The 17,889-nt window shown below is 42.5% G+C and overlaps 2 protein-coding genes across 4 annotated transcripts in view; one reads left to right on the top strand and one right to left on the bottom strand.

Moving 5' to 3' along the window:
• LOC120720571 overlaps positions 1–17,889 on the bottom strand; it is a 914,567-nt gene that overhangs the window by 126,472 nt on the left and 770,206 nt on the right. The window lies entirely within an intron of this gene.
• rps6kb1a (ribosomal protein S6 kinase b, polypeptide 1a) lies at positions 6,032–17,830 on the top strand. Of its 3 annotated transcripts, none has more exons than XM_040013222.1 (15): positions 6,032–6,296; positions 7,298–7,307; positions 8,091–8,176; positions 9,644–9,712; positions 10,220–10,367; positions 10,460–10,517; positions 11,625–11,725; positions 11,887–11,977; positions 12,068–12,158; positions 12,278–12,385; positions 12,489–12,551; positions 12,634–12,711; positions 12,804–12,911; positions 13,928–14,040; positions 15,345–17,830. In XM_040013222.1, the coding sequence occupies exons 1-15, from the start codon at positions 6,225–6,227 to the stop codon at positions 15,607–15,609; spliced, it is 1,461 nt and encodes a 486-aa protein (XP_039869156.1). In that variant the 5' UTR covers positions 6,032–6,224; the 3' UTR covers positions 15,610–17,830. The 3 variants fall into 3 exon arrangements, with proteins under 3 accessions (XP_039869156.1, XP_039869139.1, XP_039869147.1); XM_040013205.1 differs by having other exon boundaries at positions 6,039–6,296; positions 7,298–7,341; positions 8,056–8,176; XM_040013213.1 differs by lacking the exon at positions 6,032–6,296 and adding an exon at positions 6,928–6,969 and having other exon boundaries at positions 7,298–7,341; positions 8,056–8,176.

Raw genomic sequence — 17,889 nt, forward strand, 5'->3', positions numbered from 1 at the left:
GCTCTCGCAAATGTGCCTACTGTGGTAACAGGACAGAGAGGACTCGTAGTAAACCTGCATGAATGGCTCGTCACGTTTTTCACAGTTTGTCCTACCTTCATGTCCCAGGAATTCTGCCAAGGAAACTGCGTCATTCAGGTGTGGCATACGTACAAAGCGGACGTGAGCGCCGTGTTAAGATTAGGAAACACAATATGGCAGAGCATGCCTGAGAGTAGAATGGGCGTAAAATCGCCGAAATGTACCACACAGCCCGGCACACACTGTTCGAAACTGCACACCCCCTTTGATGTGAGTATCACTGAGTCAACCTTTGGAATGCCTGAAATCTGACGGCACGGACTCTCCTCCGCACGGGGTTTGATCCGAGGGCTGCTTAAGCTCAGCTTTACGCGTACGTGCAGGTGTCTGTCATGACATGATGCCATCTAAGGAATATTACAGGAATGCCTCACAGTGCCTTCCGAGCATACCATTCATGCTGTCCTTTTTCATTTCAAATTAGGCAACGCTGGAAAAGAACCAGAAAAACCGCCAGTAGCTGATTTTGAAGAAAGTGCTGTAGGGTGAGGCGACACGTTCATTTACTGGGACGGTAACGGAGACAGGTAACGATCCTGGATGGGTTTATCAGAACCACCTTTACTGGTGGCGCTACAGAGGAGGTCAACAGTCCTGGATGTCAGCAGGATTACCTCCTCACTATGGCACTGCTGTCAGGGCCTGTGTGCAGGCTGCTGTGTGCATTACAGGCAGAAAGCCCGCCTGCTGTGAAAGACTGTTCTGTCAGAGGCTTTTGTTCAAATCTAAAGATTGGTTTAACATGTTACACACTAGCTACTGTTAGCAATTTAAAAAGGAGCTTCTGTTGATGTGTCAGGAGCCAAAAACATAAAAAACATGTGACACCACAGCCCCGGTGCCTAGATTTTGACATTAAAATCATGATATTACTCTCTAAAACCTAAACTCTCATCTTTTGTGCCATTCTGCTCAGAGCTAATTTTAGTCTTGCCCTCATTCTCTGTATGTGGCCTCTTTACGCATGCGATGTGGTTATATGAATCGTGCCCGTGCTGCAATCAACCACACACAGCAAACTAAACCGGACACACACATGCCAGACTCCACCACTCCAATGTGCTGTGTGCCCACATTCATGTAGATCTCTCAGCGATATTCCACTAAAATAGCTTTCCGTGGCCTGTCTGCCAGTCTCACCTCCAGATGCTTTCCTCTTGGGTTCCTTCGTAGTTTCAGCACTGAGCCCCGCAGTATTTATCATTATAACTCCCCTTTATCTCTGAACAAGGACCATGGAGCTTAACTTTAGGCGGTCTAGTTAATAAATTTGACAGGAAGTTCTCAATTATTTGCTTATGCCAGTGTTTGACTGTAGTCTATCTTGTAATACAATCAGTATCTTGGGGGAAATTACATTTCTTCAAGGAAATTAAACATTTATTGTCTGACTACTTTTTGCATGTTCCACCAAATATTTGGTCTGTGGGAGCCCATTGTTAGGAAAAACACTTCTGATTACAAAATCCCAAATTTTTGGTTGGATTTTATTTTTTTGGGAGGGTAGAAATAATCTTGCATAAAGCCTCCATATTTGCAATAAAAACCTATTTGTTTATAATAAAAATGCTAATATTTCAAATTAGCCATCTCTAAATTGCTTTTTTGTTTATTTTCATCCTGATGAATCACAAAGTCAGAATAACATTTAAATATTGTTTATCTTGATTTTAATTTCAAGGAAGGAACAAAAAAGCCCCATTTTGATTGCAGTTATGCGCAGGTACTATACAGTTATAGGGGAATGCCTGCCATTATAATAAGAAGTCTTTAAAGGGCAACTGTGTTAGTTAAATTAGTATTGCACTGGTGTTTTTGGCTTCTATGACTCTGACTTTCATCAGCGATGGCGCTAACCTGACGCAAACACCGTGCTTGAACCCACACTAGTGACTGGTGGCCCTTTGCTTTGCTGCAGGTGCGCAGATGCATAGATAGCTGACTTTTCAACGTTCACTTTGCAGTCTGTACTTTCTTTTGGAAAATAAACTTCCCCACCCTCTTTTGTGCGTCAGTGTGTCGGTTTTGCTGTCACCTTTTCACACAGCTTAGTCACAATATGAAAAATTGGCGTCAATGACAGGGCTACTGCCTGGTTATAGGGGAACACCTGCCATTTAAACGAGAATCATAAAAACTACACAGTTTTCTCGTGTTACAGCCGTTTATTGTTCACATAAAACACATTCAGACTGGAGTAGAGCCCCCGCCCCCCTCGAGTTTCTCAGTAAACCACAGGTGTATGCATTCAGCAAAAAAAGAAAAATGAAGATGCTGACAGCTTTAACCTTCAGTTTTTAAATTAATGGCCTTCCATATTGACAAAGTCCAAACACGAGAGCACAACCCAGTCAGTTGATATGCTAAGTGATTTTGAACAAACACAATCCCGACCTCAAGTCACCACGCAGACCCACAACAGAGCGCCGTGACTTTCTACCAGTGTCTCTTCTGTTCTTTTGTAAACATAAACAAAGCTAAACAATAGAGAGAACACACACACAGAAATCCTATTTTGTTACCCGGTGCAGCTGGTTTTGATCACTGGGTAAAGCAAAACAAACTATCAGATGGATTTGAGGCAGCGCTCAGAGTAACGCTACCCTGCGAGGGGCATTTCCTCAACCCCGCAAACCGCTCCGGCAAATAAAAGAAGGCTGACCTTGTGGCTCCTAAAGTGAAAGACATGCTGGGAATTTCGTCTGTAATCATTGTCACTTTTCCTGTACTATGCAGGAGGTCACGCATAGTTGAAGCGTTCAAAGACGCACTGTCTTGCAAGAGGGAGCACATTTATGCTAACTGCTTTCACTTTGTCTGAGCAAAAGTGACCGACTGATATAAAGTGTATATTTTTAGCCCTTTATCAGAGAAATAGGTTGAAAATCCACTTTTACAATCTACTGTTTAATTTGCGATATGTGATCCTAATAGTTTTGCTGTCACAGCAGATGCATGTGGGTTGAATAACTTTCAGTCTTCCCTTTCTTATTGTGCAGAAAGCTGTAAGTGCACCGTTTGACACTGGAGCGACTTTTTCCTGTCTTCACCTCATATTTAACACTGGGAAAGTAATTATGAGCCAATACAGGATACAGAACATACATTAAAGAGGCAGATGTTTTCCTCTACCCTGTAGTGCTAATTATTCTATTAGACTGTTGTGGTGTGGGTTTCCCAGTTGTAGAGCTACTGGTTGTAGAACTTCTCTTGACTAAACTAAAAGCAAATGGCGCTTTCCTTACGCTGTTCAAATCACCCAAAACTCAGCAGCAGTGTCTCTTTCTGCTAATAAAAATGAACTTTTCCTGAGCCCTTTTAGGCAGGAACTGTTTTTTTTAAACCAAACTACACCTGTCAACCACATTACCACAAAGGAGGAAGTGTGCATCTACCTGTGACGGGGTAACAGAGTGCAAACTCTGGTATTGTTCCTCTCAGCTGGCTGAAGGCACCTGTTGGTTGGCCAGTGTAAAAAGGAGAAAGAAAATAGTTCCCACATAATACTTCTCACAAAGTTTGGGTTTTTCTTTGCCTATTCATGTGGTTCTGTCATATCCCAGAAAAGGAAGACATCTCTACAGCTGATATCTCCCAAACCAGGTTGTTCACACCAAAGTATTTTTCATAGATAGCCAGGGTGAAAACACAACAGATGAACTGTCTCTTTAAGAGTGAATCTGTGCGGTCCTCAGTAAATCTGATCATTATGGATTCATTGAGCTTTAGTTTTGATACCTGGCTGACACTGAAACAGGTGAAGATAAACACACCATATATTTATGCATTTTACTGTATATTTACTGTGACAGATCAGACAGGGCTGAATAAACCGCTACGTACTGTTAGCCTTTGCTTCCAAAAATGTTGTCGACATTAAATTTCTTTTTTTTAACCGCTTCCCCGACACACACACACACACACACACACACACGAACAAAATCCTTTCAAGGACAACATGATGATGACTCACGATGAAGACATGGAACAGTGTGACACTTCTCAACAAAAGGACAAAAGCAGAAGTGTAGTAGGCTTCTAAATACAATGTGAGGAAATAGCAACAAGTTCTCATTCCGCTTCTTTCTACAGGTACCGCAGACATCACAGGGTAGCATGCAAGCTTCTCTCAATATAGCGTCGACAGCATGGCCATAAACGGCCTCAGGCACAGATGCTCGTGTGCTACCTCTGTGTGAGCTAAAACACCACAGGGTTTCCTGTCTGTGTACTCACAACAGGAAGGTACACTTACCTGTACTGCTTTGATATCTCTGAATCAGTGTAGACAAATTCTAGAGGACATCCTGAAGCTCTAAGCCAAAGGCGGCACAACATGTTTCCTCATCAGTACGATACAAAGAAATTCAAATATATATTAGCATTTGGTGCATTTTGTAATGGTTTTGGATTGGATGAAAGCGCGGCAATACAGCATGAATAAACAGGCATTTTTCAGGATGAATGAATGAGGAGAGAAGAAAAAAGGATTGCCTTTTTCTTGCTGCCACCTACTGGTAAGAAAAAAGGGGGGATTGTATACAAACCCTGATGTGAAATACCTGAAGAAGTCGCAAAGAGCAGAACATGAGCGTCTTATACTTTGGAGCCTTTACAACAGCAGATATTTTGACTCAGACGAGCAATGATGACTCATGTAAAAAACAAGTGTGTCAGTCCGACAGAATGATACTGAATCGTCTGGATGGAAGTCATCATCATCATCATCATTATTCTTCTTCACACCCCTGCCCAAAAACCTGTGCAGGCTAAACACGCAGTGCTGAGCAAGTTTATTAAACCACAGCCCAATGGATGCTTCATGCCCCAGCTGTCCTCAATTAGGAATAATTAATAAAATGACTTTTTAAAAATATTTCTGTATTGGTTAATCCAGGAGTTTGTGCAAACTCATTAATCTAAATGATATTTTTATCTGTTACCTGTGAACGTTCAAATTTACTGTTATACACAAAAGGTGGTTTTAAATTGGAAAGCATTATATACATGTGTGTGTGTGTGTGTGTGTATATATATATATATATATATATATATATATATATATATGTATGTGTGTGTGTGTGTGACTCATTCACACCTCCAGCCCTTTTTCCTGTGTCAGTCTATTTAAGTGCTTTCTGTGTAACATTCACATGCATTCGTACTCTGATGGATGCATTGGAGGGCAGCTTGGGGTCAGTTGGCAGACTGGAGCTGGGAGCACACAGGGATCGACCCATAGACCGTCGGTGACCTGCTCTACCCCCTTGAGCTATGTCACCAGCTGAGCTACACCACCTGGTGGTCAACCACCACTAGTTTTAGTGGTTGAATTTTATGTTTGGTCAATTTCTGATTTCTCAGAGAAGTCCAGTGTCACTGGACTGCATGACTCATTTACATGATCAGATTATGATGAATATGACTGTCTGTACTGCAAGTTTGGAAAGCAGCAAAAGGAAGATCTGTTAAGTCGAGGACTGCAAATTCTTACAATCTGCTGTTGTGAGTAGGCTAAAATAAAAGAGGAGCTTACATTATACATCTGACCTTTGTTTGATGAATATATAAAGTTAGTGTTAGATTATGACTTGGGTTCGGCATGGAGCACTACTGTGTCACATGACACAATTTCTGATTTTTTTTCTGACCCAAGTCTAAAACTATCATCTATATTTAAAAAACAAACAAACACAGGAAATGAAATACATTCTCTCATAAACATGTACTATAAATACGTTTTTATGCAAATCTTTAAATACAATTCAAATGTAATTTGCACAGACTGGGAAATAAATCATCCACCTATATTTATTCGTTCATTTATTTATTTTTCTTATTAGTGTGTGTTTGTTTGTTTATGTTGGCACATCTGACCACTTTCCTTCTTTCAGTTACTGGATTTATTTTCCTGATCTGCCGTTACTGGAACTCTTTCCTGATGTTTTCGTCCAGCCTGAGCAGAGTAGTGCCGCCGGCCGACGCTAGAGGCTCTTTTTGTTGCTGCTGTTCGATTCCTGTGTTGTTTTGGTTGGTGAGCCCATGCTTTCTGCTGTAGCCGGTTGTAACGGTGATGGCTCTCACATGAGGTGACGGAGCGGGCCTGTGTTTTGTCATTTAACGCCAAGTAAGGTGTCGCGGCCATGGCCGCGGTTTTTGACATCGATTTGGATCAACCGGATGAGAATGTCTCTGACGAAGAATTTGAGGATGGGGTGAGTCGATGCTAACGCTAAGGCTAATGTCCCTGCTGTTAGCCAGTTAGCTAGAACTAAGCAGCTCCGAGGCCTAAGTTGCTAACACCGGTGCCCATGTATCCATTATCGGACACATCATCTTTCACTCTTTTCCCGCGTATTAATGTGCTTTCACATACAACGTAAGCTACACTGAAATTAAACATTACAGTTACATTTTCTGGATTTTACTTAAAGTTTTGGACGATGGATGGCTTAAGTTAAGGTGGCCAGCCCTCAAGTACAAGTAAGGTTATTCTTCAGTTGAAAGTGTACAAGCAGAGAAGATATCAACGCCAGAGGGTAAAGAAATCAAAAAGAAGGTAAAATGTCAGGTTAGAAATAAAGCATAACGGAAGCTAAACAATAGCAATTGACGGTGTAGTAGCTAGGGCGTAAGGGGTTGTCCGATAATGGAGCTATGAGCGGCAACGCTATTAATCGGTATTTTCGGAGGGATGCTCTTATTGCCGTGTAACTAGCTACATTAGCTGCACATGAATGCTATATCTGCGGTTTGTTAGCTACTTTAATTTAATCAGTAGTGTATCCCTTTCTGACCGTTTTTTAGAAAATAATAATAATACAAATAAATTATACTCCAGCCGACCAACAACAGGCTGAAATGCTACCGGTGTTAGCATCACTGCAGGTAAGAGGATCACACTTTTGCTAGCCTTCCCACCGCGGCGTAACGTTAACGCGAGGCTACGAGTCTGCTGTCGTCGCTGCGTTCCTGGTTATCAGTTTCGTTTAAAACTGATAGTGTTAGACATACAGCACGTCCCTGCTTAACTGTATTGGTTAGCCGTGAGGCTGTCCTAACTTTGAGTGAACTAGGCTAATAAAAATATATCGCTAGAAAATGAAAAAGTCTGTAATGTACCTCCGATTGATTCAGACTCCCTAGTAAAGAACAGTTCTCCCTCGCATTCCTGTGTGCCTAAATGTTGTGTCCCGGTGTCCCCTTTTGTTTCCAGGGGCAGCTCAGTGAGTACATGGAGCAGTGCAGTAGCTTTGATTTGTGAGTATAAGCGATGTTGTGATTCACTGTGTTTCGAAAAAGGGAACAAACCATTTTTTCTTAATTGGATGCGTGGGAGTCAACATTTCAGGATCTGGGAAAAACCTAAATCCCGTCATAGCTGTTTTTAAATTGGTAAAAGAACTAACCAATTTTAAGCGAACTTGATTGTACTTCTGAGCCATAAGAAATTTGCAACTAAACTTAATGGAAAACTAACATAAGTTATGTAGTGCCAGACCATAACAACCCTCTGTAGCAGGGCTGTTTTGTTTTCTAATGCTCGGTCGCCCATTAAAGTGAACTGAAACCTGGTAGCTTTGAGAGGCATTCATGCATCCAGGTGGAGACCTGTGGTGCTGTGTGAAGCAGCATTTAGCAGGTAAAACAATCAATGTAATCTGTGATAATCCTGTTTGGCTTCTTTGTTCTCACTTGGAAATATCTGAGGGATCTTTGTGTGGAAGTGCTTTAGCAGTGGGCACTGATCTCACTCAGCCAGTCCCCCCACCCCAAACAAAATACATAAAAATAAATAAATAAAATAAAACTAGCATCAGAAAAAGTCCAGCCATTACCCAATGTTGTCATGGTGCTCAAGTGTTTGTGGCACTCATCCTAAAATGCTAACAGTGTTGTGCAAAATATTCTGAACCTGTGTTTCATCTTTACTTTCTTATCTTCTTTATTTATTTTTTTGCTTTGTTTTGCCAGTAACATGGATGACTGTGAGAAGTTTGAAATTTCAGAGAACAGCGTGAACAAGGGAACAGAGCAGATCAGGCCCGAATGCTTTGAGCTGCTGAAAGTTTTGGGAAAAGGTGGCTATGGGAAGGTGAGGACTCAAGACTCTCAAATCGACATTTCTCTCTGACACGTTTTCCCTCCTCCTTTTATTGACCCCTCTTGACTTGAAAGTTAGGGTTTGAAAAGGCTTAACTTACATGTTCATATTCACATGCATTTGATGCAGCGTTAATTTAAAAACAAAAAAAAACCCCTTTGATTTTAAAATCGTGTAAAATGCAACTTATATTTCTTAGCCTGGGACCTGGTGTCAGTATGTGTGGGAGGCATTGCAGATGTCTTGAAATTCCAGTGGGTGGAATGGGAAATTTGGCAATAGTTTACAGTGTCATTGTTGTTTATCAACAGCCCTCCAATTCCCACAAATATCTAGCAATATTTTTCCTGTGGTAGGAAGAAAGAAATCCTGTTTCACCTTTACTGTAAGTTCTTGAAGCAAAGAAGTAGAAGCCTTTCTTTGCATAGACATAAAGCATCAAAGTAATCCGTCTGCAGCTGCTTGTATCAAATCTTAGGACAAATGGAGATTTTAAAGATGAGTGCACATTGTAGGTTCTGCCTTATTTTTGTGGATGTAGAGCTCTGGAACTTCCCTGATGTTTCGTTGCTAAACTTGACAATGACAGAGCACATTAGTTATTTTGGAAACATTTTTCACTTAACAAGCAGATGCATGACTTGCTCTGTCTGAAGTGGTTTTGATGGAGATGACAACAAAGTCATTTTCCGTAACTTGGGACTTACTTAGAATTATGAGATAACACAATTGTATTAAGAAAAAAGAAGAAGAAAAATGTAGCACATTGGCAGCTGTTTTGATATCGTCGTCATGTTGCATAATTTGGCAAAAGTTTCTCTGTATTTTTAACTGAGGGTCAGAACTCAAGCCTTTCCTTATGCGAAGTAAGAACAGATGATTTTAGTCTTATTTTTTAAGAGTAAAGACAATGATTTTCAAATTCATACCTGAGCGATTGAATTTGTGTCTCAAATGTATAATTTTTCCAATTCAAAATATCTGGACCCCACAGCCAAAGGATAAGTGACGGTACATTCATCGTAGTTTTTGAAAAGGTGGTATTAAAAAGTCTTAAATAAGCTACAAAAGTCACATGCTTAAGCAATAATGTTAGCTATAAAATCATCTTATATCTCTCTGGAAGCTGTCAGCCGAAGTTCAAGATATTCAAACTAACATATAGATACAGTCAGTAAGACCCAGAGGCAAGCGTTGGCATTACGTTCACCTGCTCTCACTGCGCAGAGTGAGAGCAGCGTTTCATTATGGGCGTTATGACCTTAGTTCCATGCCAGAGTGCGAGGGAGTGCTGCACATATTTGATGTTACATTAAAAAAATCTGTCTTGGATCACTGCTGCTCGTCTTTCAGGAAATGCATTTCTTTCTTTGTGCGCTTTAGTTTTAGATAAAATTTGATGAACCTTGTAGCACTCCTCCTTAAATGTCTTTATACAAATGTAAATTATTTTTGCAGGTGTTCCAGGTTCGGAAGGTATCGGGTGCCACCTCTGGGAAGATATTTGCTATGAAGGTTTTAAAGAAGGTGAGTAAATCTGCTTGCATGTACTCGAGTCGGGTTCATTCGTAGAAACTGGCCCGTGTCTGAATACACAATCAGTCTGGTGTTGCAGAGTTGATGTCCGAGTTCTCCGTATCAATAGCTACGAGCCGGAGCAGGTGATCTGAATATGATATCCTCTTACGCTGAGCTACGAAGCCAGAAGGACAAACCAACCTAAAATAATGGCACCAGGTGTTTTTCTCATGACACCTCAGAGCTGCTGCTTCTGTTCAGCTTGCCTCCTCTCTGCTGTCGACACAGAGCTCATGTCTGGCTCTCCTTGAAAAACCAGCTCATATTCCCCGAAGCCTGAGGTTTCGCTTAATGACTGTTTATTAGCTTAATGAGACTTAGCTGTAGCTACCATCTTGGCGTCCCAGTTCCCGCTCTGCCTCTGCAGCTGATGTTTTAAAGGTTTCATGCCAGCTAATGGGGTAAGATTTATTGCCCAAATAGTTTCACACCCCTGCACTGTGCTTTTCTGTCCAGGCCATGATTGTGCGTAACGCAAAGGACACCGCCCACACCAAAGCCGAGAGGAACATTTTGGAGGAGGTTAAACATCCGTTCATTGTTGACCTGATCTATGCCTTCCAGACGGGGGGAAAGTTGTACCTCATCCTCGAGTATCTGAGCGGTGAGAAGGAATTCCCAGTCATTCTATCAGTGCAGCTCCTCATTCCCAGTGTGAATACATTTGAACGATGAGTTTTCGTATGTGGTAACTAGGCGGGGAGCTGTTCATGCAGCTGGAAAGAGAGGGAATCTTCATGGAGGACACAGCATGGTGAGTTGGTCTGTTGCTGGTAAAACCTCGATCGTCTTCTTTTTTTGGTTGAGTTCAGTTTACTGCGCTCACAGTAAGCGCAGCTGCAAGCTTTCATTATCACGAACAAAGCCAGTGTCCAATGAAAACAAGGACAAATGTAAATATCATCCCTAAGAATCCTTACGTACCACGTGTGACATATAAAAACAAATACGTCTGACATGTTGTGCACACACCGCACGCAAACATGAGTAGGTGGAAGTTGGCACTTATTAATATCCACTTTCACCAAAAACAGAGATGACCGTCTGAGTGACACCACTGAGAGGAACGTTATCTACATTCATACAATTTGTTGATTTTGACCAGACGTGTGAAGTTGTGTGTTTTGTTTGTTCCACACACTAACTCCTGTGACTGTAATGTTTCACATTAGTCCTTCCTACCAGCTTGCTGAACAGATTGATTTGCTGCTTTATACAGTAGTTGCATCTTTACATTAACTTGCATGTTTGCATATTACATGATCAGCACCATGCATTTAGGATGTTAACCCACAGAAGAGGCATCTTAACACCCAGTGATGTGACTTTATGATTCACATTCAGTCAAAAACAGGTTCTCCAAAATATTTCTAGGAATACAACAAAGAGACAAACAGTAGCTGCTTGTGTTCTGATTGGAGCAGACGGACGTATTTAAACTGGAGCCCCAAAAAGCATCACGAGGAAAAACAATCACATCGAGGAAATTGGCACACGGGGGAGTTTAAAGTTTGAGGAACTGACTTCCGTGAAGGGAGGCACGTAGGTGACTCTGTTTCTCAGACACTGAGCTGGAACAGTAGGACTGTTCAGCTGGAGCAGGGACTGAATGCTTGCAGTATGTGTCCTTTTGTCTTATAAACACAGTCTGTAGATGGAGACTCCATGAACCAATAAGGGTTAGTAGTATTCCTAGAATAATGAAAGAGACACTGAGTGCAGAAAGGCACAGGAGTGTAAACATTACATCATAACGTGGGCAAAAAATGTGCGTAAACAGAAGAGTAACGAGGAAAAATGGATAGAAATGTCAATGCATTCGACTAAATATGGGACCTGCGTTGTGTTTTTCTGTTGACAGTTTCTACCTGGCCGAGATCTCAATGGCGCTGGGTCACCTGCACCAAAAAGGCATCATCTACAGGGACTTAAAACCTGAGAACATCATGCTCAATAACAACGGTACTGAAACACTAGGAGCTGCTTACTAAACGTCCGACCTAGATACATGTCCTTCACCAACTGAGATTTTCTTGCAAATATCTTCTGCTTGTTTTGCATTCAACTATTAAAACACAACCTTGAACCTTCTAACGTGTCCTCTGTACGCATCCACCTTTCAGGACACGTGAAGCTGACGGATTTCGGCCTATGCAAAGAGTCCATCCATGATGGAACAGTCACCCACACCTTCTGCGGCACTATCGAGTACATGTATGGCAAACAGTCTGATGATTTACATACACATCAGCACATTCATGCCTCTGGTTTGACACGCCTTCTCCTCTGCCTCTTCTTCTTCAGGGCTCCAGAGATCCTGATGAGGAGTGGACATAATCGTGCTGTGGACTGGTGGAGTCTGGGAGCGCTCATGTACGACATGCTGACAGGAGCAGTAAGTACAAACCAGTCAACGTCTTAATGCCGTAACTAATGCAAGTAACCGGAACCGTTACTCACAGCGTCCTTATCGTGCTGCTCAGCTAATGTTTCCAATCTGCTGCTGTTCCTCAGCCTCCGTTCACCGGTGAAAACCGAAAGAAGACCATAGACAAAATCTTAAAATGTAAACTCAGCCTTCCACCTTACCTCACGCAAGAAGCCAGGGACCTTCTGAAAAAGGTGAGCTGTTAAAGCCTTGCTCCTCCCCACACGCTTCACACGCCTGTCTCGTTAAAAAGCACTGATCTGCTGTCAAAAATACGAATATTTATGTTTTTTCTAGTTGCTGAAAAGAAATGCCTCGTTGCGACTCGGGGGCGGTCCAGGAGATGCAGCTGAAGTCCAGGTAGGCATCGCTTTTCAGATGGAGCTTGAAAAATATGTTTTAAAAAACCACGCAGACACAAAACGGCTGTCATGTTTCCTAGGCCCACACCTTCTTCCGCCTTATAAATTGGGACGAACTCCTTGCTCGCAAAGTAGAGCCTCCATTTAAACCATTTCTGGTGAGTTTGTCTTCCACACAGAGATGTCCTGTGTAATGTGGCCATGAAGGTCATTAACTAACCTGATTACTATTGTATTTTTTTTTTTACAGCAATCAGCTGATGATGTCAGCCAGTTTGATTCCAAGTTCACCAGTCAGACTCCAGTGGACAGCCCCGATGACTCCATGCTCAGTGAAAGTGCCAATCAAGTCTTCCTGGTGTGTAACTGGTGCCTCACTCACTGGCCACTTCATTAGTTACGCCTTGCAAGTGTTAGTGAACCTTCTGAACTGACTGGTAACTCAACAAGGTGCCGGCCCACGTTGACAGGATAGCATCACACAGCTGCTGCGTCCGTGATGCGACTCTCGTTTCAACACATCCCAAAGTGCTCTGTTGGGTCGAGTCTGGCCAGCCTTCTCCGGCATTAGCAGAGAATGGCTGCTTACTGGATTATTTTCTGTTTTGGACCACTCTCTGTAAACTCAGGAGATGATGGTGTGGGAAAATCCCAGCAGATCAGCAGTTTCTCAGATATACTCGGACCAGCCCATCTGGCACCGGCAACCACATTCAGAGTCACTTAAATCACCTTTCTGCCCCATTCTGAACCTCACACGTCATCTTGACCATGTGTATGAGTTTAGGGTGAATGAGCGAGTCACTGCTCTGCCATTGGCTGATTAGTTATGTGCACTAATTAGCAGTTGGGACAGGTATACCTGACAGAGTGGTGGGTGAGCGTATAATAATGTTGCAGGGTAAGATCTATGAAAGACGACTCATAACCTGCATGTCAGTGTTTTGTAGAGTTTCGTTCGGTCATCGTTTGTGGTCAGATGATGTGAGGTAGGAAAACGCTAAATATCTGGTGCAAAGCTGATGTTGCTAAATTTACGCAGAGTTTTTAATAGAAAACGGTGCACTGACTGTTTCTGTGTTGTCTGTAAACATGCAAACAGCAGCTAGTTCTGGACATACTGGGGTTTTTTTTTCGTGTTTTGTTTTTGTTCCCCTTTTCGACAAGTGGGTCTTACGAGAACCAGTTAATGCGTCCCATCTGGTTTAATCCTGTTGGTTTTCCTGGAAGCTTCACTCACTTTTCCACCGCATTGCATGATATGGTTTACTCAGCATTTCATTGCTCATCATCAGCTGTGGGTTGTTTTTGGAAAGATGGTCTTTGAAGTGGGCTGAGATCTCTTTCTGTTTTTGTCCTCCACCCCTTCCCCAGGGTTTCACATATGTAGCCCCATCTGTGCTTGAAAACGTCAAAGAGAAGTTCTCCTTTGAGCCAAAGGTCCGCTCGCCGCGAAAGTTCCCGGGAAGCCCAAGAACACCTGTGAGGTAACGGCATGTTGTTTTTCTCTGCAGATCTGTCCGATTTCACTGGTCATTTAAAAAATTTCCCAAAATAAGTCTTCATCCTGATGACTCACTCGCTGACCTTGTGAATAGCTTAAATTTGCTTGGCTAACAGTAAGGCATATAAAGTCATTAAAGCTTAAATGAATTGAATAAAAACATGGATAGGGAAGGTGAGGGGCGTTTTGGAGTTTTGGGGGTAATTGTACGCATCCCTTGTACGCAAGGTTTCATGAATAAGAACATTAAATAAAAAAACAACCTTAAAATGATTTGTATACAACCTCAGATGAACAACAACACAAAATAATTTGAAGCCAGAATGCAGAATCAGTGGACGGTACTCCCTTACTGCTCCCATTAAAACAGTAATAACCCAGATGCTGCTGATCAAATGCAGTTGACTGAGCATCAGTTGAGCACCACCATAAAGGCAGATGTTTTGGCTGGTCTTGAGCATTAATGTGTGTGTTAACACAGTGCCAAGGAGGAACAGTTGCTGCTGCTTATGAGTTTTGAGAGGGTCACAAGACCATTTCCAAATAATTTCAAGTGAATCGTTCTACTGTGGGAAAGATTATTCCCAAGCAGGAAATGTTCAGCACAACTGTCATTGTACCCAGGAAAGCCACGTCAGTCCGTGCACTCCCCAAGAGCCACATCTCAGACTCGACAGGGAAAGTTCATAATAGTACAATTAGAAAAAGGCAAAGGTTGCAAGGACAAGGCTCTTTTCTCTAAAGAAGAACACGGCAGCACGGCTTAGATTGCAAAGTCGTATCTGTACACGCCACAAAACCTCTGGAACAATGTTCCAAAATGAAGATGTCTGGCAATAACGCCATAAACCACCGGCCGAGCATGGTGGTAGAGGGATAATGATCTGGGCTCGTTTTGCAGCAACTGTGGAACTCCTGTGTACCAAAGTATCCTTGAGCCAAATATGCAGCTTTCTATCTGACAGCTAAAGCTTGGCCTAAATGGGTCCTTTCATAGGACACATCAGGGAACCTACATCCAAATGTCTCAAAAAGAAAACACTAAATGTGGTTTAATGACCCGGTCAAAGTCCAGACCTCTGACTGAAGAGAGCTGGAAGTCTTACTGAACCGAAGCAACGTTGTTGTTGTGTTGTTTATTCTCAGGTTGTATTTAAATAAACAAGTTTTCTTCGTAAGTCCTGGTGTGTGATGGTGTGCTTTGGTGTACTTTTTCACGACTGTAGCCGTGTGGTGCACATAACAGCCTTTGAGCCTAATCAAAGTATGTCACATCTTCTTCCTCAGTCCGGTGAAGTTTGCAGGGGGGGGCAACTGGCACCGGGGACCTTTGATGACTGGCAGCCCGTCTCTGCTTTCACCCAGCAGCTCGATGGACCAGCCCATGGAGGTTTCAGCAGTGGAGCAAATGGACACGAGCGGCAGCGGCTTCACCGAGGCTTCTGCGCCGCTTCCCATCAGGCACCCTTCAGGCATCAGTGTAGGGCCCTACAAGAAGCAGGCGTACCCCATGAACTCCAAGCGGCCCGAACACCTACGAATGAACCTATGACGCTCGGCTCGCCTACGAACGCCGGCCCTCTTTGAGTGCCCCTTCCTTTTCCTTTTGTCCTTTCAAAGAGACTTGTAGGATTTCTTTTTTACTTTGACTGACGCTGTCAACGCCGATCACCAGCTCTTCCAGCAGCGCCTTCCCCTCCTTAACCGCCTGAAACCTCCTGACTTAGCCTGGGCCTTTTTTTTTTTTGTAACTCGCCACAGCTAATCAGCAGTTTATAAATTAGCAGAGCGGTGTGAGAGAGGTGCTCTTCGACAAACTCTGTTCGAACGTGTGCTGAAAAACGCCAGCTGACGAGTGGGCTCAGGTGATTGAGATGTACTCAACTGGCATTACTGTAGGATTTACTGGTGCTCTTTTATCTTCGAGTCTAGGGTAACGTTACTTGTAGTGTTTACGGCGAGTCTACGAAAAGGATCTCTAATAAGGAGTGTTTGTTTCTTCCTCATCGTGACATTTTATCTGAACAGTCACTCTGTGAAATTTCGGATCGCGCTGTCAGTCAGTGGATTTATTGGATCATAGTTTCACAGGGTTGGGTCCTTTATATTTAAAGGACAGAGTCAGATCGCCTTCGTCACTAGAGCTGAGAGCAGGTGAAGAGCGCGCCTGAAGGAAAGCAGCTATAAAAAGACAAGTGAAATTTCAGCCAAGTGCATCACTTCCACCACAGTCGATACCAAATGCTGGCACTGCTTTGTGTGACTGGAAGGCTTCCTGTGGGACGCCGATCCAGAAACACTGTTCGTTTTCTTTGTGTTGAATGTAAACAGACTCCAAAAGCCTTTGTGTGTCACTTAAATCTCCTGCTCTTATTTTTTAACTCATGCAGTCTCATTGCCACTGGCATGGTTGGAAACCAACAAGCATGTTGACCCAAAATACTCTGAGCCAGATTGGTATCACTGCCTTTTTTACTGACATGGGCTGCATTCATGTCTAAGGTACTGTGAGTGTGCTTTTTGTGCATTGTAACATGGCTTTAAGCGTAAGGGCGTATTAACACACACCTGTGTGAATAGACCATCTATTAAGAGTGCGATGTTTGGGATGTTTGTGCGACGTAAAGCTGCTAGATGAGCCTTTGGAGTCAAGCCATTGAACCCTGTCATCCTAAAAATGACCAAAGGTCGGATTCAGATTCCCATAATGCTAATGAAAGCTAAACGAGTGACTTCTGTTGTTGTTTTTGGAATTGTTCCCTGCAATCCACAAATGCTGACTGTAACGTTTGGCCAAAACGAGCTGAAGCTTTGGGGATTTTTCTGGTAATCATAAAAATGAAAACAACACAGGAAGTTTGCGCCTTTTTCTACAAATGAACTTTGTAGAAACTTCTTTTGGTTCATGTTTTAGGTTTTACTGACTGAGCCGATGTATTTGGATCATTCCTGTAAAGCAGCTGTGTTTAACAGCCGTCACTCCACTCGCTTACTTTGTTTATATTTATTTCAAGTGCCATTGTGGTTCCACCTCGTTGTCTACACTATGCAAACTATGTATTTATTATGTAGTATTATTCACATAGGGCAGCAGAATGTGTAAAAAGTTGATTTGACTTCTGTTGCAATTATAATCGTGTACAGTGTAATTTTATTTCCATAGAAAGTCTTACAAGAACCTCAGATGCAGCTTTTTTTATGTTTCAAAGGCCCGACGTCTTACAGTATTTATTTCGAGGCATAGTTTCACTTTGAAACTTTTTTTTTCCTTCATTTTAGACTTTCCTTGCCAAAAACTTGAAGTGTAGTTTTTCTTTTGCAGTGGAAAGATAGATGATGTTATGATGCAAAAACCAATGGGAATGGCACTGTGCCTTTGCTGACAGAGTACATCATGTATGTACAGTTTGCTGTATATTGTAGTTGTGTGAGTGCGTGTGCGCGTGTAAGGCTGGGATTGATTACCAACGCTGACGTCCTGTCATGCCTTTCTAGGATGTGTACATCTTTGATCGTGGTCTGAGTGGGAGGTTTGGTGTGACTGTCGTGTCTGAGACACGGTGATGTAAAAGTGGTGCATTTTGCTTCTGTTCAGGTATGTTTAAGGAGCATTTTACACACAGATGTTTGAACCATACTTTATCAAGCTTACTTGATAACATGTCTCGAGTTGAAAAGGATATTTTAGTCACTGGTGACATTTCTGTTGTGTCGATCCTTCACCTGAACTGTATCATGTACATAATGAAGTTGAAATAAAACATAAATGAACAGAGCCTGTCTGAGTCCTGCTGGTGCAACAGAACGTTTCAGCGTATCTCAGTGATAACGT

This window comes from Simochromis diagramma, unplaced genomic scaffold (genome assembly GCF_900408965.1).
Source record: "Simochromis diagramma unplaced genomic scaffold, fSimDia1.1 OVJJ01000123.1, whole genome shotgun sequence".
Taxonomy (NCBI): domain Eukaryota; kingdom Metazoa; phylum Chordata; class Actinopteri; order Cichliformes; family Cichlidae; genus Simochromis; species Simochromis diagramma.